Source organism: Lygodium microphyllum, chromosome 9 (genome assembly GCF_053477565.2).
Source record: "Lygodium microphyllum isolate KBCC chromosome 9, Lygodium_microphyllum_v1.1.10, whole genome shotgun sequence".
Taxonomy (NCBI): Eukaryota; Viridiplantae; Streptophyta; class Polypodiopsida; order Schizaeales; family Lygodiaceae; genus Lygodium; species Lygodium microphyllum.
Genome location: NC_141143.1, coordinates 120,436,691 through 120,460,964, shown reverse-complemented (window position 1 = coordinate 120,460,964; position 24,274 = coordinate 120,436,691). Strand labels below are relative to the sequence as shown.

General features: G+C 42.3%; 1 protein-coding gene across 3 annotated transcripts; it reads right to left on the bottom strand.

Moving 5' to 3' along the window:
• Positions 1-5,445: 5,445 nt before the first annotated feature.
• Positions 5,446-10,818, bottom strand: LOC148031498 (VIN3-like protein 1). 3 transcript variants are annotated; one of them, XM_087685014.1, is made up of 4 exons: positions 9,804-9,935; positions 9,149-9,609; positions 8,577-8,893; positions 5,446-8,495 (listed from the first exon to the last, which is right to left on the bottom strand). In XM_087685014.1, exons 1-4 carry the CDS (start codon positions 9,897-9,899, stop codon positions 7,153-7,155), a joined length of 2,217 nt encoding a protein of 738 aa, XP_087541140.1. In that variant the 5' UTR covers positions 9,900-9,935; the 3' UTR covers positions 5,446-7,152. The 3 variants fall into 3 exon arrangements, 2 of the variants coding, with proteins under 2 accessions (XP_087541140.1, XP_087541139.1); XR_015691902.1 differs by having other exon boundaries at positions 5,450-5,866; positions 6,119-8,495; positions 9,149-10,818; XM_087685013.1 differs by having other exon boundaries at positions 5,448-8,495; positions 9,149-10,818.
• Positions 10,819-24,274: the final 13,456 nt, after the last annotated feature.

The window sequence follows — 24,274 nt, the reverse complement described above, 5'->3', positions numbered from 1 at the left end:
CAAGGTTCATGAGGAAAAGGTGGGTTCACTTCAACCTAGAACTTGTTCTTCTTGAGAAAAATCCTTCTTAATTCTATGGAAGAAGGAAATAAGTCCTCTTCAAATTTTTCAAAATATAGTTATTTTTTTTTAATTATGTTTAAAATAACGACTCAATGAAAGATACTTTCGTCTTGGATGATGTTGAAAAGGATTTACTTCCTCCTCCAAATTTTTTCCCCGGAACCTGCTCAACATGGACAAGATGTTGACCTTTTGGCCTAGCCAAGTTCTCACCTTTGTAACCTGAGATATTATCCAATACAGCAAATCAAAGAAGAGTGAAGGTTCAAGGGTTCCACATCGGCTCCCAAATGACAAAAAGGTCCCTGTGTGAAGCGTACAACGTTGAATGGAGAGACGCAGTCAAGCCCCCATATCAATCAACGCACGCCATCGTAGTCCACGTAATCACAAAGGAGAGAAATCCAGAGCCCCGAGGAGGGCAACTCGCGGCCAGGATCGTGCCGCGTGTCGCGATCATCGCACCATAACGTCACTGGTGGGAGGGCACGTCAGCACAGGCACCGAGAAAAATCAACAGGGTTGGGGCTGGTGCCGCTGGAGTCTGGAGTGCGGATTCCTGAAAACAACGACACACTGGAGTACAATTGGGTTATATATATATATATATATAGAGAGAGAGAGAGAGAGAGAGAGAGAGAGAGAGAGATGTATTTAAGGATGACACGCACAGGCGCTCGTAACTATTAACTGCACTAGCACTGTGCAATCCAGCGCGAAAGCGTGACGATGCCGCATGCCCATCAACTCGTCCAGTAGGTACTGCGCACGTGGCTGAGCCCTATACGCTAACCTATAGAATATACGTCCTGCGTAATTTCTTTTTCCCCGTGGAACCTCCAAATTTGGGATTGAAGTAAGAGAAAAGTTGGTTTTTACATACGCTTTTTCTCGACATGGAAATAGTGAGATTGTATTAAATAATAACCGCGATTACATTTGAAGTCTCAGGACCATGACATGCCTAAGTCTCTCGACTTGAGAGACTTAGGAGTGTGAAAGCACCAAGGCCACCCACACATTTACTACGGAAAGACCCCACTTGTGCCAACAAGGAGAGAGAGGGTGTTTGAGGTGTGTGAGAGCCATTTAGAGGAGAGAGAAAAAAGGTCTTCGGGAGAGAATACGATTTCGACCAATCAATGATTGCCAAGTCTTTCAACGTCTCCAAGTTCATGCACTACCATCTAAAAATGATGGTATTCCATAAACTCCCAAAAGTTCCGACATAAAGTTAGAAATGATCAAATGACCTAGCCACACATTCTTTAACTTTACTGTGTAAACTTGTGTGAGTGAAATTTACTTAGGCATGGCTTGGCTCTTAGATCTACCTTAGGGCCCTTTTATAATTCTCAATAACCTTATCACCAAGTTTACCTAGCAAGAAAGTTCCCAAAACCAAGTTACCTTGGAGGCTTGAATTTCAGAGAAGGAGATCTATTTGACTATGGCAAGTGGAGCATGAACAACCTAATAGATGAGTAGAAGATGCCACCTACCTAAGTTGCTCCATAGATATTGGGGCTAAATATATTTTGTTAGTTTCCCCCCCATAAGAAACTACCAACTAATGAATCCAACCTTTTTAAAGGCTTGCATTTCAAATACTAAGAGGAAGATAGAAAGAAAGAGCCAAATAAACGAATCAATTTACTATTTTAAATTTGACGTGCAAGGGGGCACTTGGTCCAATTCCATCCCTTAACTTTGGCTCTCATTTTATCCATCATCCAGTGACCTTTTTATTTTGTACATTTAACTCCTAGGGGGAAGCCAGTGTATATATTTCGTCTCTACTAATAATATTTCCCTTCTAACTAAGAATCCCTAAATGTTCCTCTCTATATGAGGGCGACAAGGACTTGGCAAGGACAAGGATTGTCATCTCACAACTTACAAGGGAATAATGTGAATAATAATAATAATAATTACTTTATTGTTTATTGTAAGAAGATAGAATATAATAATATATTGCTCGATATAAGATTCGATACAACGATATTTTACACTAGGACTAGGTGCACAATATAAGACAAGGTAAAATTATAGGACAACACAAGGACTAGGTATACAAAGCTTGAACTATAGCTAGAAAGGACTTATAACCTCGCAAGAGCCTCACAATTGGTGTTAGTAAGACTAAAGAGCTTGAGATCCCTATTTATATTAGATTTGAGGAGGTTAATGGGAAGCTTCTACATATGAGATGACATAACTGCCTAATCAGTACTAGATTAATGTCAATGGGTTCTACAAGCAAACCATTAAGGAAGATGAAGGCTTTCCCTCCTCCAACTAAAAGAAAATGCAAATTTGCAATCTTTGACTCAAACCCCATCTTAATCATAGTTTCTCTTATGTAAACCTACTTGACCTTATGAAATGCCTTCTCAACATCAAGTTGAAAAAACATAGTTATTTGGCCTGACACTTCAACTTCATTTGGTTGCCATTAGAACATTAAGCACATTATTTAAAAGATTCCTTCCACTTATAAATCCATACTGATTACTATTAACACGTTTCCTGACAACTAGATCAAGTCTTATGGCTATGGCTTTAGTGAATTTTGTATAAATTACTCATCAAGGAAATTGGCCTCCATTGTGTTAGTGTAATGCATTTGATTTGTTTGGGAATCAACACAATGATGCTTCTCCTCCATGAAGGGGTCAGTCAGCCTTTTTCCCAATAAGCATTGACCAAAGCAATGATAGAAGAGCCAATCAAGTGCCAATGATGATTAAACAATTCCACTAAAGCCCCATCAAGACTAGAGGACTTTTTGCAACCTACTAAAAGAGAAGTGTATAATCACGCTTTTATTTTTCTCAGGTATTACCACTGCTCCAAGATTTTGTGTCTCCTCTCTCTTCCCATCTATTTCTATATTTGCATATAGCCTCGGGAAGAAATTTTCCAATCCCACTCATTATTGATCGAGGGCCTAGCTTGCTAGGCGAAGAGCCACCATGCTTTCTTTGGCTCTCTTATTATACAATCCCTTGATGAAGGCAAGCCACAAGCTCTTGAATGAACAAATGCACTTGAAAGGGACATGGCATGAGGTGCCTTGATTTCATTTTTTGCAAGACCTCCAAAAGTTGTCCATGGGTGGGGGTTTTTCAGCTATACCACATTATAGACTTGTTACAATTAAGAGCATAGATGAGCCTTGAGCTTGAGGCTTGAGGACATCAACTAGAAGACAAAGTGTCCTTTTATCATAAACTATTGTATTCAATTGTTCTCTTGAAAAATAGTGCAAAAAAACTTGTCTATCCCAAACTTTCTTAAATGAGGCCATTCTAGGGAAAGTTTTGTGATCCAAAAACTAGGCAATTGGTTAAGTATTGAGAATCTTTCTCAAGATGAGATCTAATACGTTGAGAATCTGATGTTCGTAGTATGACTTCCATTAGGTTCACTTGTTTCATAAGAGGGGGCCACCCCATACCTACTATTGTATAGCCATAGGATACATAGTCCCCCTTGAAGGGGTGTATGTATACATACATACATACATGTGCATGCGTGCGTGTGTATGTACTCAATGGAGACAACAAAGGTCTTCACCACCTTGTGTGTGTGTGTGTGTGTGTGTGTAGTCAAGGCAACATAGGTCTTCACCACCTTGTGTGTGTGTGTGTGTGTGGTGTGTGTGTGTGTGTGTAGTCAAGGCAGCATAGGTCTTCACGACCTTTTCGACCACCTAAGCGGTCATGAGAGAGAGTCAGCTTGCACCTTAGCAAGGTCGAGGGGGAGGCATTCCTTTCAATCTGAAATCACGGAACGACAACCTAGCAAACCCTTTTTGCTCAAAGAAAAGAAGATTCCATTAATCCGACACCTCACTATTTAGCTTCCACAATGCGGCGGGACGGCCATCAATAGTAACAAGCCATATATATAATATTGAACAATGTTTACCCAAATATAGCTGCTGGCCGCGTGGCTACAAGTCCACGATTGGCGATCCTGGCACCACCTGTACAGCTGCATGTCCTGATGTCTTCCGCCATAGATCACTACACGAGGTTGACCATGGAGGATTCGACTCATGTGTCTGGAGAGAGAGGAGAGAGAGAGAGAGAGAGCAGCTCGCGTGTCTCCCGGACCGCCATGCATGCATGCTCCCGCCAGGCTAGTAGCAGCGCCAGCTCCTTCTCTCCTCATGTCCTCTCATTCTCATTCGGTAATTGTAGTAGTGTCTCTCTTCCGGTCGCTCTTTCGTTGCTCGCGCATGCATCATCATAACATCGGCATGCCCTGACAGCGAGCTGACCGTCACTCCCAGTAAACGATGACGACACCACCCATATTGTGTTCTATCTTCACGGTTTCCACCTTGGGGGAGGAGGCCATGAGCAGGCAAGAGAACGCTAGATAAAGAGAGACAAGGGAGACCGTGGAGGGAGAGAGAGAGAGAGAGAGAGAGAGAGAGAGAGAGAGAGAGAGAGAGCTGCGTCATCCAGTTCCTGCATGACTCTACGACATTAGCACCCTGATTGTTCAGGATTTGGACTCTAGCATATTCTTCTAGTTTTCTTCTACTTGTCTTCGCGGCTTTTTCGAGTGCCTCCGTGGGCTTTTCGAGTGTTTTCTTAGTTGCCTATAGGCCTTCCGTTCGCTGGCCATGTGATCTCTTCATTCATAAAGCTTTACCTTACGATTTTAGGGGGGCCGCTTTCATTTGTATGATTGCCTCTTGGCCTAGTGAAATGTCCAAGACGAATACGCTAACCTGGGAAATTATGGCATTTGGCCGAGGAAAACCGACGATAAATACATGTTCTAGAGCGCACTGGCTTAAATAAGCACCAACCAGTGTAGTACTGTCAAGCCTCATTTGGATACACAACAGTGCGCTAGGAAGCTCCAGAGTCTCGTCTCAAGCATCAGACCATGACATCCAATCTGTCACCCAAACCTGAAAGATCATTTCCATGTATGCAAATGCGAAAGAAACCCAACATTGAACAAAGATCCATAGAGCTTTATGCAACCACTGCACATAGATGGTGTGACTATAGATGCCTATAAAGCACGACCTAAACGACACTCTCAATGGGTAAAGTGAACAATCACTGCCAGCATTAAGCATGCTAGAGAAGAAACCTCTCAGGCAATCTGACCAACTATTGAATTGAGAGAGATGTCAAGAACTAGAGCAACTCCATAACATTGGCCACCCACATGCGGCTTTGATCTATTGCAATATCATTACTACAATACTTAGCCATGCACACAAGTATGGTAGATTTGGGGAGCAAGACAATGCAAAAATACCAAAAACTAACAAAGAATGCGAACCCGTCTGTTCTAAATAATCCCTCATCACAAAAATGTATGAGGACATTAAGCAGCTTTTAAAAAATCCAAGTTACTTCAAAAGACTTCCGATCCAATTAGCTCTAAGGCATGAAACGTATCTGGTACATGTAGTGTGGCATAGCTCTCAATTATGGAAATGAAAAATGTGATGGATATGTTGGACCAAAGAGCAAAAGGCAAATCATGCTGTGGATTTTCCTCATTGGGATTGTACAATGAGCAAGACACACGAGCCGCCCTAATGAAAAGGGTGAGTGCATGCAGAAGCCTCCTAGATGTGAATACATGGGCTCATCGAACTAGCTTTAATGCCCCGACACAATAAACCTAGAGTGCACAGACATCATACTTTTTGGGTACGTGTTTCCGTGGGAAAATGTATGATGTTGCGTAGCGTCTTGAATCTTACAGTTATAGTAAAGGCCTGACCATCGAGTGTATTAATGAAACCTTATACCAACGCTCCCTGCAAGGCAAAAAGTATATTACAGTTAGACACAGCCCAATTGCTTCAACTTGAAGATGGGAACATGATGTGAATGCCCTCTGCAGATTATGCAAGTGTACTTTTACAGATAACCTGAAATTGGAGCGTAACCGAATCAAAACCACCCTTGACCATGGGTTCCACAATTATCAATCAAAAATAAGGTTGCACTTATCAAAGGGGGTCATCATCAAATATAATCTCAGATTGTGAAGGAGAGACCATACGCACCCCAAACTCCCAAAATTTCTTCCCAATCTGCAACAAGTTTTGAATGATTGACCTGGTAAGACAATCTAACGTTGTCACTGTATGAGATAAAGCTGTCGGCCTTGTTCAAACACACCATAAAACCACACAAGAGAGTCTTTGCAAGAACAGTCGGTGCCAATCAGCAGAAATCATATGCTTGCAATAAAAAAACAGACAGCATCAAGTTCATGAGACAACCAACAAGATGTATAACAGTACAAAACTAAGATTGTCACTTCATGAGATAAAGCTGTCCGCCTTGTTCAAACACACCACACAACCACACAGAGCAGCCATTGCAAGAACAGCCTTCCACAGACTTATTGCATTCCTTGGAGCCAATCAGCAGAAATCGTGTACTTGCAATAGTAAGATAGACAGCATCAAGTTCATGAGGCAACCAACAAGACGCATGACAACAGAATAAGGGCAGACAGTAACAGCTGACAATGTCCAGAACCCATTGAGAATTACAGCGTCAACATCCAGCAAGACAATTGACTAGAATTCCCTAACATTTCTAGCTGCAAACCTGATGATAAAGTTTCCAAACACTAGATAAACCAACACAAGCACTAGGCATTATTCAATTCATGTTCCAACGACATTAGTATGCAAAACCTCAGAAACTCATTAAAAAAGTTAGGCCCCACAAATTTGTTATAGCAATGCTGTGACACCACAGAGAGAGCTTTCATTAAGTCAAGTGGGTGTGTTCCTTGCAGAACTTTAACATGTATGAATTTTCCACTGCCAAAAAGTGGGAAATGTATATACATTGTGGCAAGACAGCCCCACAACATAATTCCCTAATGAATGAATGCCTTGAGTTTCGAGCAGTACGTCAAGAATATGCTGACGACAATTGGGTCAGCTATTTGGGAAGACAATAAACCCATTTTCATGCTTTTGCAGGGTTCTATGTCTTCGAAGCAATGAATGTCTCTCCTAGCAAATTCTACACTTGTGTCAGCTACACGTAATGAAAGGTCAGCATAAACAAAAAGAAGAAGCTACCACAGGCTGTAGTAGCCCTCTGACACTACACACTGCCTTTTTGAAGCAACAATATCTGCAAACGTATCCATGAGTTGACCTGCCAGGCCTGCTGGATCATCCTGGAAAGTATCAATATAAACACTAACAACTCTTTTCTCATGTTCACTTGCCCTAAGACTATACCACGTCAAGAATTTCATTCGAAAATCTTTTTTGAGATGGCCTTCACACTCTAACCAACGAATCACCTTCACAGACAAATCAAAATTACAGGAATCAGCATTGCTGCCACAGTTAATGGCATTAGAGCATATTCTTTCTAAGCCTTGAACTGTTCTTTTGCCAACAAGACTAGCTTGGGGTTTTAATCCAGTGCCAATCTCTTTGCTATGTATTTGCATAGCCCAGCTTTGGCAAGGAAACTTGGAGTTAACATAACTTTCTGTAATATCATTCGCGCACTCTTCACGCAGATCAGTGCTCTGTATGCATCTTCCTGGCTCCAAAGTGACAATGTGCTTGTCATCTTGTTCACGCAGATCCGTGCTCTGTATGCATCTTCCTGGCTCCAAAGTGACAATGTGCTTGTCACCTTGTTCAGATTCTGGGCTACTTGATGGTGTTACTGCTATGCACTCTACCACTTGACTTGCTACCCCTTGGCATTCCTTTACCTTGGATGTTTTGTTAGCACAAGATAAATCTGGTGAACCAGTTGGCCGGGAATTTACCTGCAGATCTGATGCATCACAACTGAGAATCCTTTTGATTCCACATTTATGACCTAAGTTTTGGCTGCTTGAAAGTTGCTGCACATCTGGTAGAGGCTCCTTCAACTCATGCCCAGACAGATGCTGTGATCCATTAACATTATTCACCTCAGCAATCAGAACTTCCCCCGAGTCCTTCATTGGGCATTCCATTTTCCAAGCATTTGTTTTGTGCTCCTCACTGCCTGATCGATTTGTCCAAAGCCGAGTCTCACTTTGTAGCTTGTCTGTGATTGATGGAACCACAATTGAGGAAGAAGACCAACCTATATCTTGTTCCAGAGATTTTGCAGCCTTAGTACAGCACTTACCCTCACAATGTACCCCATCACCTTTCTCTGAAAAAGGTTCTACTTTGAATGAATATTCTGTGGAAGGTAGCAAGTCTGAAACCACAGCTTTCTTGACATTGCCAGATATAATGCAGGTTGGAGTACATCCATACCTTGACTCACTCCCCTTGCAGTGCCACAATCTATACCCAAGTGGTTTAAAGCCAAAATTAATAGCATTCTCGCCAACAGCCACAGTTATTGAATAAGGTGTTACATCCTCAAAGCGCATGTTACAAGCTGCCTTCACATGTTCTGTGAAAAGACAAGTATGCAACGTCATGGTAAAATCCACACCAAAAGAGCAAGGCAGAAGAATATACAGACACAGCATACCTTTAAGTGTGACAGTTTCTTTCATGGCATGGGAGTCAGAAGACACATTATCCACCTTTTCTAATGCCAAACTGATTAACTTTTGTACTTCAGCATTGCATGACAACCTGTTCACAATGCCACGCCCGCCAAGCTTTGCACTGTCAGCCAATGGACCTATTTCTGCTTCCAGAAGTCTTACAGCCTTGCTGATCGGTGCATGAAGTTCTTCATAGTGAAGCGTGCAATCTAGTATTCTATAACTCAAGCACAAACGATGGCAAAGAATGTCCACTCTGCGAGCTTCTTTTGCATTTAGTAGTTGCTTCTTCCAGCAGCTGCACATAGCCCACAAAGTCAACTTAAGTATTGACAAAGCATCAAAACTAGACCCCACACACCATGTTCCATTGCAGAGCTCACTAGTAAAATGACAATCAAATCTCCGCCATGTTTCACTTGCATCATGGTTAAAAGCAACATGTAAAGACGCAAATTCTTAAACCCAGCCAACAAGGCAATTGTTAATGAATCAACAGCAAGGCCCAAATACAATACCACAAATTATGAGAGATCCTGAGAAGAGAGTGTACCCAATTAAAGAGGTAGTTGCACCACAAAACTGACAGCAATAGCCCCCATCCAGTTGAACAGTACTTCCATTGATTATTACCCCAGCTACATGCTCCTTAAAGGCACATTCTATGTGACAAGACAACCCACAACTCACATGTCCATCTGTTTCCACATTGCATGTAATCCAAAGGCTTGGGTCCTTATTATCATCAAACTGCTTGCAAAGACAACAGGAGCAGCGCCTGCAGAAAGAAGCATCTAAGGAGATAAGGGCTTTGCAAGCCAAATTCTCGCAGATTTTCATGGAATTAGACTGTAACTTGAGTTTTTCCTTCAGATCTGTATGCTCAGAGTACCCATTGGAATCCACTGAGAGAGGTTCAACTGTAGGTGGAACACGTGAAGGCTTGTACCCTTTTCGGTGTCTTCGAGCAGGGGCAGTGTATGTCTCTGCATGTTGAATTGGCCTAGATTTATCCTGTGTTTCAGAAACATTTAAAAGCCTCAGAAATGGATCTGACACTTTGCTTTTGGAAAGCCCATTTTCGCAATGCACATTTGCACACAGATATTGAAGCACGTCGCTGCCTGTTGTTACATGAAATCCTGTGGCAACAGCACTTTGCATTAGAGTATCCGTATTGCTAGCCTCAATGTTTTCACTACTCTTACCAAATTCCACGCCATTCCAAGAGCAGGTGTTACTAACAGTAATGCCATCAACTGTTTTTGTTGGAAGGCAACCCAGGCCATCTTCATTGGCTGCATGCCAAACTTGACAATGCTGAACGCTCTCGGATAAACCACCCATATTTGCTGCCTGAACTAAGACAGTCTGCAGCTAATCACCACCACACAATATGTCATGTACATCAGAGGATATGTAACCCCTAGTGGCATCTGCAATACGTAGAATCATCCAAGTAACGGAGAGCCCAAGGTAGGAGAATATGATGTGTCACAAAAGCTCTTTCGTAATGCGAATCCGCTACTGCGGATGGTACATGGTGCAGGAAAAACCAGGTCAGAGAGCCACAGGGGGATCCGCAAGGTTATGTCCAGAAAGTGAAAAACCGTATGGAATCTCTGACCAAAATCCACAATTTTTACTTGGAGGCCACAACCCACATGAGGTTCTGGCCAAGAAGTGCCAACCCACATAGGGCAAAAAGCTCCGACAGCAAATTGTGCAAAGGATGCTGGTTAGGGCAGATCGAGCACATACACCTGCGGATGCACAGGCAGCATCAGCATGTATGTAAGAAGATGTGGAGGAGGCCCTGTCTTTCCTTCCTACAATGCAAAACCCCTCTGTTGCCCTGTGCTGCTGCTTCGCCCTGTTCTTCTTCTTCCCTCTGATTCTTCTTCCTTATTTCTGTTTCTTCTTCTGTCTCGTTGCTAAAATCGGTCAAGATCTCTCTCTCTCTCTCTCTCTCTCTCTCTCTCTCTGTGCCCAACCCCCTTTCAACCCTCCGTAGGCGGTTGTGCCTTCTTCTTCTTCTTCTTCCTTAGGACCCAAAGTACCTACAAGCAAAGCGACGCAAAGCAAAGGCTAAAGGAAAGCTTCCAACTGCATATTGTTTGTTGGTTGTCTGCATGTCTTCAGGGGCTGGCCAAAGGTACAAAAACAAAAATACCACACCAGCCAGCCCACAAAATAAGAACCTGTCGCCTTTTTTTCATCCTACATCAAGGTCTGAGAGCACTGCTGCTCTTGAAAAGTCCTTGATGTGTGCCTTTGCTCTGTTGGGCACCCCAAAAAGGATGGATGGGTAGGATGGAAAAACAAAAGAGAGAGAGAGAGAATTTCATACAATTTTATTTTTTTACCTTGTGAATTTTTACTTTTTTGGCTTTAAAAAGTAGCCAAACATAATGACAATTTTTAGTCCCGTAGATACATACTGATCATTTAAAAACTTGGACCAAAGAAGTGATCGCCTCTAGCGGTTGAGACTTGGGTGCATAATCATCAATTTCGCTTGTGTATTCAAACCTTGTCAGGTGCATGGTTGGACACCTATGTTCACATGGTGTGTATATAGAAGTACGAGCTATTGCTCACTCAGACACCTTAGTTGGGTCCTCATGTATGTTCAAGCTTTGATGTTCATTCAGCTCCCAAACTATCATATTTGTGCATAGAAGCCATGGAGAATGGCTTTTGCCTCGCGATTTGAGCTAATATGCAAGGGAGCCACCCTTCCTTGTGGGTGTTCGCATATGTGTGTCTTATCTTCAGGGGGGGGGAGATTTGCACATCTTCAATTGTTAAAAAATGATGATAAGTTTATAGAGCATAGGTACAGTCAACACTTTTTTTTTGGTAATGTAAGTCAATTATATTAACTAAGTATGTACATCTTTATAAAAAAGGAGATAAAGCTCTTATTGAGCTTTGCAACTTAGTTGTTATAAGCTTCCAATTTTCCTTCAAAAGAGCAAGCACCAAAATACAAAATTTGATAAACTAATTCAAACAATCAGTTTTACCCTTTAAAAATAAAGCATTTCTTTGTTATGGAATCTTGACAACAATTGCACTCTCGATTACCTACCAAGCTCAAAGGTATCTAGCAACATTCTTCCCTTTTGTCCCAATAATGCTATCTTTGAGCCAAACCTATTGGCAATGGTGCAAAAACATTGTGATAAGTTAAGATTCAAAGTTGAGTACTTCACATCTGATCATTTAAAGAGAAATGTGTGGAAAAAAGATAGTAGGCTTTTATGCCAAAATTTTTGAGAAATGCAAAGTTCCACAAGCCAATTAAACATACTTTCAAATTCATGACTTCAAGCCTTCCTTTGTAAATTTAGATGTGCAAGGTACCATGTCAAGAATTAAACTTCAATGTGTCAAATTTGAAACTTTCAAAGGGTTTCTACCCTTCAATACACACATCTTGTATTACCCTTCTAAAATATACATGTTGTAACTAATTGAAACATCTACTATAAAAATTACATTTCAAAATGAAATTCTAAGCTATCTTTCAAGTTTGGGGATGCATCCATTGTCATCACCAAATTGGAAGGGCTCAAGAAGTACTATTAATTTGCCCTAAATAATCACAATTGTTAGAGAGTGAAATAATGACACATCTATTAACCTATTACATAGCCTCATCTACTAACTACAATGAGGGGAGAGGATGAAAGAGATAGAGATGTAGATACAAACAGGGGAGAGAGAGAGAGAGAGAGTGTGTGTGTGTGTGCATGCATGCGTGTGTGTGTGTGCGTGTGTCTCTTTAAAGCGATAGACTGATTAATGGGTCATGAGCTCAATGGAAAATGAATAATCCTATGTTGTTATTTATCGTTCAATCTTCCCCTGTGAGTATATCTTCATAACTATGACAAAAACCTTAACAAGATGAGGATGCATAATATTATCAATCATTTTGACTTCTTGTGTTTCTTCCTTTGTGGGTTTTCATCTAATTTAATTATTACTTGTTTTTTATTTTCTATGGTTCATCTTACTAAAGAGCATCCCTAGTATGAAATGTGTTACATTATCTATGTAAGTTGAAGATGTTTCCAAATGTTCCCACCTCTATTTTCCCACAAATAAGTTGTTTTGTAACTTTATTTCATTAGACTAGTCTATTGACTCCATGATAAATGTCCTCTCCATTTTAAATTACAGTATCTTCAAGGACTGGAACCAATTTTAATGGAGAGTTAGATATAAACTTTTATGCATGTTGCTTCTACTTAAATTGTTCCACAAAATCCTTTGCAAGTAGATGTTGAGTGTGTTTCTCACACACTAGTTAAAATAGTTAGCAAGTTGGTAAGCAATCAAGAAACTTAGTTAGTTTCTCTTTTTTTTTTGTGAATTGTCTCAACAACCCTTGCATGGAGGATGTGTCATTTTTCTTTCTTCATTAAGGAAGAAGCTAATGTGTACAATTTGCCATCCACATAATTGATAAGACAATTTCTCATTCCATGTAGAATTTTTTAATCAAGATTGAAATGTATATCGTCTTTGGAACAAAATAGAGAAAATGAAGGGTTTTAGATTTAAACGTGCTTGTTTGGGCATCTTTAATATAGACTTATTCAACATAGCTTGAAAACCAATGCATGTGACAACTTTCTCAAGATGAGGTTGCACATAATCATGGAACGTGCTCAAAAGTTTCACTTTATTAAATACCCATATTCACATTTGAAAGCATTTAAAATCTTCTTGCCTATTACAATCATCTCATGTTTAATAAGGTTAGAGCTTTACAAAAGGGAATATTACTGCATTTTATTGCAAGATCATGATTGCAACCTAACCATATGTACAATTGTCTAAAAGTGCACATTTATCATCATATTCAAAATGGTTGTCAATCATGCAATTTGTATTGGGTTGGGCAAGCACTTCTTATGAAAGCCAAATGGCAATTAATTAATTGTTGATGGATGTTCACATCCTAAATCATGTCATGACTAAGCGTTGGGTATGAGATTTATGTTATAATCCACCTACCAAGTCAATTAGGCATTTGCACAAATTAGAGTTCACCACCTACTTTGAAAGGTTTCGTACCTGTATGAGACATGAAAGTTATATTTTCTATCCATGAAGGTGGACCCTGACATGTCGTGTCATTTTTTACTGTTAGACTTGTCTTCCCCAAGGAGACTCCTTGATCATTTGAAAAACAAAATGATAGGCACAACACATTGATATAAAACACATGGACTCATTATTTTGACATGATCAACATCCACATAAACAATAAAAGATTAATTATATGTTGAGGAAGTTTGCGAAGGCCTTGCATTAATGAATACGTTTTAGAATCAAATAAAGTTGTATCTCATTAACCATAGAAATTGTTGGATGTTTCAATAAGTGACAATAAAACTTGCTCCAACAATAGTGAGTGTAAATTCTTGATTGGGTGGTTACCACAAAACCAAAACCTTTCTTGAAAGAAAAGGTTACACCTCCTCAAGAAGCAAGTATGTTTATTCAGTAAACAATTACAAGTAAATACAATTTGTGTTATAATTACAATTTCTAATGTCACATTATTTGGTATGTTCTACATGTGATGTGTGCATACACTACAAGGGATTAGGAGTATATCAACAAACAGTAGTGGTGCTTTTTTTGACATCACTATTAGTGTTTCTATTGTTGTTGCTATAAGCTTCATTAATATACACTACAAGATATAGACCTTATAGCGACGTTTAAAGCGACGAAAATACAAACAACAAAATTTGCCCCCGTCGTCGCAAAAAGCGTCGTTATTGACGACGCCATGGAATCGTCGCTATTTGCGTCGCTATATGCGTCGCTATTTGCGTCGCTATTTGCGTCGCTATATGCGTCGCTATTTGCGTCGCTATATGCGTCGCAAATGCGACGCATATAGCGACGCAAATAGCGACGCATATAGCGACGGTTACAGAGAATTTGCGACGCTGATAGCGACGACAATAGCGACGCCTGCAGTAAATTTGCGACGCAAATAGCGACGGTAACAGAGGAAAAAAAAATTTTGTGGCAGGGCAGCAAGCTGCCCTGCCACATATAGCACTGTGTGCTGTATGAGAGCCATACAAAATAGTTTCTGCACTGCTGCATACAAAGCGTTTGCAAACAAAAAGAATCTATACTGAAATCATAAAACTGATAGATGAAATAAATACATGATATCGCATAAAATGCGATTGGTACAATCATAAAACAATATCACTAATACATAGAAAATGTCTACATAGATCGGGCGACTAAAAACTAAAGGTATGTGAGCGCTAAGGATCCGAGGGCGAGCTACAAATCGTCGTCCCCCGAAAGCTCGTCCCTCTGCAAAGGAGCATCAAACGGATTCTGCAGAAAAAGAAACAACATATCAATCCACCATACAATAATGCATTCAAATATCTCATGGTAACTACGGACATGAAAGATAAGAGACTTACTGGGCCGCCGCGTCTGTACAATCGGTCGATCAATGATCTGAGACCGTGCCTCTCTGCATATTGAGTCTCAAGGCCTTGCGGATCACGATTTGTAATGGAGTGCTGCAAAGAAAACAAAATGCTAACTGTTAGAAATATGATTGTCAGTACAAATAATATCTCAAAAAAACAAATAAGCAAAACAAAAGAGAAACTTACAAAGTCCTCCAAATATGTCCTGTGGCCGCCACTCCCAAGATGATGTACCGATCCGGCCTCGATTCGTGCCCTCGCCGCCTCCCGCTGCTGACTCCAACGTCCTGGCGAATTTGTAGCCTCCTCCCTCAGTCGGCGCCAGTCCTCTACATCTAACCACTCGGGCTTTGGAGCCCCACTCTTGATTGCCTTGCGTGCGTCGGATCGTCTATGTGACATGTATGCACGCATGCAATCCATCATCCAGCCCGTAGAGAATCTATCCACTGCGGCTGGCACCGGGAACTCCTCATGTAAGGATGCTACTATGTACTCCTTGCTCCCCTCCGGTATGTTCCTCCAATGATCCAGGACGTTGTGCCGAAAAACTTGTTGGCACAACTCCCTCATGCGAGCTATCACCCTCCTCCCCTCATCATTCATGATGATAGCTCCTGACCTGCCATCCACTAGGTATCCATAATCCCTAGGAGTGTGCCTCGTATGGGCCCTCTCCCATCTCCGTCCACGCTCCTGGGCATATCCAGGAGACCCCTGAACATCCGGTGTACCGACGGGGGTACCCTCTCCCGGAGTGCCACTGAAAGGGGTGCCACCAGAGGGGGTGCCACCAAAAGGAGTGCCACCAGAGGGGGTGCCACCAAAAGGAGTGCCACCAGAGGGGGTGCCACCAAAAGGAGTGCCACCAAAAGGCGTGACATCTGCCGACGGCTGCGCAAAAGCCGGAGTAACTGGAGTGGACGTCCCCACAGGTGTGACAAATCCTGGAGGTGACCGAGCTCTAGCTGAACGACGAGACGGAGACACCGCGTCCGTGTCTCCACAGCAGCACCCCCCTGATCCTCCTGCAGTCGCAGTCCCTCCCTCTGGCCCAAGTCGCGAGCGTCGAGATCGTCTGCTCGAAGCTGAAGCATCTGATCGCACTGAAGCTGATCTAGCAGAGCGCCCTGACGAAGAACGAGACAGCTCCTGATCTGCTATCTCTCTGAATCTCGCGAGCTGATCTGGAGACATACGTGCCATCATCTCCTGAAACTCCTCATCGCTCATCCCTCGACTCATCCTGAAAATAAAGATACCTGCAGAGATAAAAAATAATGTTAGAATAATCAATTGAAACTATACAAAGCGCATTAATATAAATCATTTTTGAAAAATCCATCTTAAAATGCATATCTTATCTACCTTTATGGAAGATCTAAACAACGAATTGAGTAATACAATTCTCCAAGAATGAAGTATTCTATGGTCCCATGTTAATCTCCTGACATAACTCTGCATACACTGGAAGGTCGATAGACATGTCACCACAAAAGAACGAGTCTGCCTCGTTCTCAAAAAATTCTACGACTTCTGTATTTCCATCATTGTTAGCCGATGCGGGCTCCAAGCTTGCGGTGGCCTCCACCCCTTGTAATTTCGATCCCTCTATTTGCATATATTCTTCATCTATGCCTGGAACATCGCTTTGATCGTATACTCTCGCACCTCTAGGAGTTGAAGGTATAACATACCACCATCGAGGTTGTCGGGGATTTGGATAGAAGATTACCTGTTCACAAACACTTACAAACCGTCTTCAAATCATTGTGACATAAAGCATGTCGTATTACAATTAGCAAGCAAATGACTAGAAGATTACCTGTTCACAATGTGCCGGCAACACAAAGGTGTCGCGCAAATCCATCCATTTTTTTTCGGAATCTATTTCGAGAAATCCAGATGGACCTCGTCGAACCGTTGCGCCAGCTCCTCCAAGTACCACTTTGAACCACTGCACATCGAATATTATCATGGAGAAGCTACGGTAATCCACCGTAATAATACTTTGCAAATTCCCAAAATACTCCATCTCATCCACAACCGTGTTCGGATCCGTTGCTCGTCGCCGGCTCTCTTGCTCAAACCTTGCCATGACACCACAGTCCATTGTGGAGCGCATTTTGTCAATACGCTCCACCCGAAAATGCCGTCCGCGCGACCACGCTGCACTATATATTTTGTACTGCACATTGAAACACTCAAATTAGATGTAGCAAACAAATTCAGATACGACACATTCTAAACCCCTCATTACCTTTGGACTACATCCCCTCGAGAACTCCCACTCCTCCATTGAGACCTCTGCCCCTTCGCTGGATGCTGCGATCAAGGCTCCATGCAACCATCGTGTTGACATAAACCGCGGCATCTCCTCCATGCCTTCGGGATATCGAATCGGTCGGTGACGCGTACTGCGTCGGAATTCAGCTCGCGCTTCCTCTCGATCTTGCCTTGCAATCTGGTACTTGGCGAGCCACGTCTCCATGGAGGCATGGTGCAACATACAAAAGCGATTCACTTTCTCTTCCATTGAGGCATCCATTCTTTTTTCTACCCCATTTCCAACCACCACATCTCCAGTCAGCCTGTCATCGTCCTTGAGCGTCCATAGCATTTCATTGTCTGGTTCCACCGTTGGTAGCCATTGTGAGATATGCACTAATGCCTCTGACACCAACCAACCCTCCGCCATGCTACCTTCCGGACGAGCTCGTTGTCGCACAAAGCCTTTCAGGGTTTTCATGAAGCGCTCCAGGAAGAACATCCATCGCGTATGGACAGGTCCGGCAATCTCCACTTCGTCCACAAGATGCACAAGAAGGTGAACTTGTATCGTGAGCATGCTAGTGGGCAGGTATTTCTCAAAGAGACAGACCGTCTCAACTGCTCCCCGCCTTGCGGATTCAATAGAGGACGTCTTAATCTCTTTCTGTGAGATCCATTGCACCAAAGTCGACAGCTTGTAAATGGCCCCGCGAATTTCTGGAGTTAGGCATCCCGCGATCGCGATCGGTAGGACAAACTGCCACAAATGAGAAAGCATTAAGAATAATGGTCACTTTTCAAATTTCAAAATGTCCACGCTTATTAAAATCCATTCTGTTCACAAACCTGACATATCTTATGCCAATCATGGGATTTTAGCCCAGACATTTGGTCATCTTTAGAAAATGCGGACCTGAGAGAACGCATCATACCCGTCGGAGTGCGGATAGACTTGATTACTTGCTTCACAATGCGCTCTTCTTTGGTAGACAAAACCCAGGGAGCGCGAGGAAGCTGCACTCCCCCTTCAGCACTCGACTGCGGCCAAAGCGCCTCCATCTTACCTACCTCCTTTAAATCCATTCGTGACCCTATAGTGTCTCTCTTTCCTGTGATGTGGTCCCATAGCAAGCTGCCCACATTTTTGAAAATATGCATGGGATCCAACAAGTGGTTGACCTGTAAGTGGGTCCAATATGGCAACTCGTAGAAAACTGAGAACCGTCGCATTCCATTTGGATGTGATTCCGGGTTTACCATTTTCAGCTCGTACCAGCTTGCAGCGTTCATACGTGCTGGAGGTCGTCCAAGAAAACCTTCCCTGAGTTCATGATCCTCCGGCAAGAAAGTGGCGTGTCCTTGATATACCATCTTCTTCATGGTTCGTGACCTTCGGGAGTCTAACTGTGGCCCACACAATGGACATGCATGATAACCTGAGGTAACGAGACCTGCAAGGCGATCCACGACCTAGTGAATACTTGATTGAATGAAATAAAATATAGATATTACCGGCGTGAACAAAGGTCTGCTCACCTGAGCACTCTCCCAATCCCGGAAAGTCATGCATCGTCCACATGAGAATGGCTCGAATGTTGGCTGACCGCCGACCATCGCGCCTGCTCATATCTTGCACCGTGACCCCCTCCTCCCACAAAATCTTAAGCTCATCGACTAATGGACGAAGATACACGTCCATATTTTTTACTTTGTAGCGGCCCGGGACGAGCAAGCTAAGGATGAGATGTCCTTTCTTCGTAGAAAGCCATGGAGGAATGTTGTAGTTGACAAGCACTATAGGCCACACACTGTAAGAAGTCGAGCGCAGACCGAATGGGTTCACACCATCCATGGCGAGACCGAGCCGAAGATTCCTTGGCTCTCGCGCAAAGCCTGGGAAGGTAGAGTCAATGTGGCTCCATGCGCGCGAATCTGCTGATATTCGTTGCACTCCATCCGTAGACCTATTCTGCACATGCCACGTTGTCAAGCTTGCCATGGCAGACGTGCGAAACATGTGGTTTATACGGGGGATGAGCGGAAAGTGTCTGAGGACTTTTTGAGGGATGGTCTGCCCTTGCAAGTCCTGTCGATACCTGTGAGCACCACACTTTGGACATGTCTCCATAGTCTCGTATTCATCTCGAAACAATATGCAGTCGTTGATACATGCATGGATGTTATTGTAGTCCATGCCAAGCTTCCGTAAAACATGTCATGCATCATCACGAGACTCAGGCATGGTGTTTGCAGGTGGCAATATATGATATTTCAATAACCTGAAAACATCATAAAACACCTTGAAAAATCCATCCATATTTACAATAATACTGTTAAAAAAAAAAACAATGAAGTCTGTATGCAAGGTACCTGAATAACTCAGTCACACTCGTATCGCTCCAACCGTATTTCGCTTGCACACTTAAGAGTGCAAGCAATGTCTTCAACCGAGATACTCGGCACCCATCATATAATGGTATGGATGCTTCCTCTCTAAGCGGGTCAGATGTCTCAACATCCATGGGAATCAATGCATCGATCATTGCCTCCATCTCAGGCTCCAAGATTGTAGGCAAGTCGGGAAGGTTGTCTGTCTCCTCTGGCATTGACGATATAGATGGGCCTTGCGAGTGGTCTATTGGCTCCTGCCATCCATCCATCTCACGTCCACGAACTCTTCTAATTGGCCGCAAAGGGTGCACTCCCCCTTGGGTCGAGACATCACCCCCCTGGACACAAAATTTGCCAACAAGACCCAATCTTATTGTGTATGGTTTTCAATTAGCTTGAGAGTACAATGCATGAAAAATGCTAACTTGAAAATACCGTTTGCTGAAAATCTGCAATCGCCTGATCAATAATCTCAGGTTGAAACTCGCCAAATCGTCGTACGTGTTCTATAGACAATCGGCGTTTTCGTCTAATTGCCAACTTGCATTGAGAGCAAGGACATGGGACACGCTGATTAAGATACGACTCGCGGTCTTGAACAATAGGACCTTCTTCGTTTGCCATCTTATCTACATTACAGCAAACGAGGCTTAAATGGATAGCTTTTTGGAGATGTACGTCAACTTGCAAGTTGACCATAAACCTTGCATTGTATATAGTAGTCGAGAGATTTTCTGATGTTATATCTCGGCCTTGTATCATGCTCAACGATTTGTTTGTCCCGGTAGATAATTTTTTGTTATATCTCGGCTTTGAGTATAAGTAATCCATTTTAAAATTAATGCGCGCCATCTATGAAATTTTACAACTATAGTAATAAAATTTATTTCAATCAATTCTACTCATAGTCATAAGACCTGAGAGAAATTATCCTATACTCAATTTAAGGGATCTCCACTTCTATAACAATAATTTTGGGTTAATTTTGATGAAGTACGTGGCCGTATGCAAAGCACATTGCATACCATTATCGATACGTATATTATCTTAAATTTCATTCCCTTCCCTCTCCCTCTCCCTCTCCCTCACCCTCTCCCTCTCTTTCTCTCACCCTCTCCCTCACCCTCTCGTTCTCTTTCTCTCCCTCTCTCATTTCCTCCCTCCTCCTCCCTCTCCCTCTTTCTCCCTCTTTCTCCCTCTCCCTCTCCCTCACTCCCTCGCTCCCTCTCCCTCCCCCTCCCTCTTTCTCTCCCTCTCTCATTTCCTTCCCCTCCCCCTCCCTCTCCCTCTCCCTCTCCCTCTCCCTCTCTATCTCTCTTTCTCTCTCATTTCCTAAACAAGCAAAAAATAAAGTGATTTAAACATCCTCCAAGCAAAAGGGAGAGGGAGAGATACAATGCACTCTCCCTCTCTTTCTCTTTCTATCCCTCTCTCATTTCCTTCCCCTTCCTATCCCTCTCACTCTCTTTCTCTCTCATTTCCTCTCCTAAACAAGAAAAAAATAAAGTGATTCAAACATTAAACAAGCAAAAGGGAGAGGGAGGGAGAGAGAGAATGCACTCTCCCTCCTTCTCCCTCTCTTTTTCTTTCTCTCCCTCTCCTATTTCCTCCCCCTCCCTCTCCCTCTCCCTCTATTTCTCTTTCTCTTTCTTTCCCTTTCCCTCTCCCTCTCCCTCTCTTTCTCTCTTACTCTCTCGTTTCCTCTCCTAAACAAGCAAAGAAGAAAGTAATTTAAACATTAAACAAGCAAAAGGGAGAGAGAGAGAGAGAGAGAATGCACTCTCACTCTCTTTCTCTCCCTCTCCCTCTCTTTCTCTCCCTCTCTCTCCCTCTCCCTCTCCTTCTCTTTCTTTTCCTATCCTAAATAAACAAAAGAGAACGATTTAAACCTTCAACAAGTAAAAGAAAGAGAGAGGGAGACTCACCAATGAGATATGGCGAGCGTGGGCGGCTTCTCTTTGCAACGAGGGCTCCTCCTCTCCTTCCCGAACAACGACGGTGGCGGTGGCGGCGGCGGCGGCGGCGGCAACAAGTCTCTTCCTCCTCTTCTTTCACAAAGCCTTGGCTCTCTCCCTCGCTCTCGCTCTCAAAAGGCGAAGAAAACAAAATGAAAACGGCGCTCTGGTTTCGGCCGCGCTTTTTTTCCTGCGGCGTCGCTATATGCGTCGCTATTTGCGTCGCAAATGCGACGCAAATAGCGACGCATATAGCGACGCAAATAGCGACGCATATAGCGACGCCAATAGCGACGCCGATAAACGCCGTCGCTAATCGGCGTCGCTATTGCCCCAGTCCCTTGTAGTGATAGCAATGCTTATGATGAAGACAATAGCAACATGTGACTGTTTTAAAAAAACCAAGACTAGTCCATGGCAAAATTTAACTATGATTTGAGAGAGAGAGAGAGAGAGAGAGAGAGAGAGAGAGTGTGTGTGTGTGTGTGTGTGTGTGTGTGTGTGGAAGAGAGGGAGAGAAGGAGGCTTTGAAGGAGAAAAGGAGGAGGAAGATTGCAAAGGACAAGAATAATACCAAAATGAAGGTAGGCTTTAAGGGAGCACTCATGCTAAGAGAGAGAAAGAGAGAGAGAGAGAGAGAGAGAGAGAGAGGATTATTGAAGTAATGAAAGAGGAGAGGGAGAGGTAAGCCCTTTCTTTTCTTTGTGTATTGTGTGTATAAGAGTGAGGGAGAGAAGGAGAGAGGGGAAATGAGATTAAGATAGAGAGAGAAAGAGGGTTATGGAAGTAATGAAAGAGAGCCTATGAAGAGGGAAAGAGAGGGAGGGGAGGAGAGAGAGATGGAAGGGAAGAGGGTGAGAGAAAATTAATCATTTTTTGTATTAACAAAAAGAGAGACAAGGGAAGAGAAGGAAAGACAAAGGGGAGAGAAAGAGATAGAGAGGGATATAAAAATCATAGGGAAAGAGAGAGGGGAATGGGGAGGTTAAGGAAAAAATAAAAACAATTATGGAAAAAGGAGAGAGAAAGAGTAGAGATGAAGATAGGGAAAGAGAGAGACGGGTAGACAGGTTTATGAAAAAAAACTTTTGAAATTTTGGAAAAAAGAGATGAAGTGAAAGAGAGATAGAGAGGAATATAAAAATCATAGGCAAAGAGAGAGAGAGGGGCAGAGGTTAGGAAAAAATTAAAAATTTTGGAAAAAAGAGAGAGGGAGAGTAAAGATGAGGAGGGGAAAGAGAGTAGAGATGAAGATAGGGAAAGACAGAGAGAGGTAGAGAGGAAGAGAAAAGAATAAAAAATCTTGGAAAATAAATAGAGGGAGAAGGGACATAGAGAAGGAGAAAGAGAGGAGTATATAACAATTGCTCAATATGTTTTACTCCCTTGAGTTTAGAAGCAATTAATAGTTGTGGCTAATAATCGTATATAAGCATGGACACACTATATTTGGTAGCAAAGTGCTTAATACAGGTATCCCACAATACTAACCTATAACATGATAACTATAAACATGCGTAGTGGTTTGCATTGGGTTTATAAGGGTGTTGGGTGTCTAGATGGATAGTGTCATTGGCAATTTGCTAGATGCAATATCCTAGGTCAATAAACGAGGGTTCAATTTGATTTCTAGAGATACTATTTGCAATGCTCCTTACTGATCCTAGCATTGATTTTTTTCTCTCTATCACCACATGTGTCTCTCAAGATGACATCTTTTATATTGCAATCTTTTTTTGCTTGAGCATAAAGAAGATCTCTATATGTTTAAATTGAGAGTACAATGTGACCTAATCATTTAAATGTGAATGTAGTTCTCATTCAAGTGGTAGCTAAGATATAAGAGGGTCTAATCTTTTAGGGAGGATGACCAATTATCATGACTGTAATGTTGGAGATTGAGAAGCATATCTTGATCAGTGTCTTTCATTACCTTGCACTCAATGTAAGTCTACAATTCATTGAAAACATCGTTTGTCTTTATAGACCATGCGTGATGCCATGGCGAGTTCTAACTAGAAATCATTGATCAAGCAATATTGGATTATGAGTTAGCGATGGTGAGCAAAGTGTGCATTGAGTGCACTATATAGTCATGCTTTAATTGAAATATTCTTCAATATATGCTTGTCTATGAAAATCTTCATAGAGGGATGCCAATACATTGAGTTAAGTATTGTGCAAGCTAGGCATGGATTACAATAGCATTCATACTTATGTCAATGATTGTGTACTCTTTCGAGGAGAATATGAGTTCATGGCTACATGTCTGAAGTGTGGTGCTTATAGGCATTAACAAAACCTAAAAGTTTAAATAGTCCCTCAAAAGGTTCTCTAACACTCTTTGATCATACCCCTGTGTCCATCATGTTGAGATGGCAAGCTCAACACATGCGGACATCGATGATGGACCACCTAGCTAGATGGGACCGTATGTCTACACTTTGCACTTGGTGGTCATTATGATCCTCACATAGCCACTGAATTATCACTTATTATATTTAGTTTGTTTCACCTACCTACAGCTAGAATAGTTATAGTGCCAATCGATTAGTATAGTCAGTTATGCAC

Coding starts and splice junctions, on each gene's coding strand:
- LOC148031498 (XM_087685013.1), bottom strand. CDS start 9,942: ATGGGTGGTTTATCCGAGAGCGTTCAGCATTGTCAAGTTTGGCATGCA. Junction 8,894..9,148: donor GCAACTACCTCTTTAATTGG/GTACACTCTCTT, acceptor GGCTATGTGCAG/CTGCTGGAAGAAGCAACTAC. Junction 8,496..8,576: donor AGAAACTGTCACACTTAAAG/GTATGCTGTGTC, acceptor GTCTTTTCACAG/AACATGTGAAGGCAGCTTGT.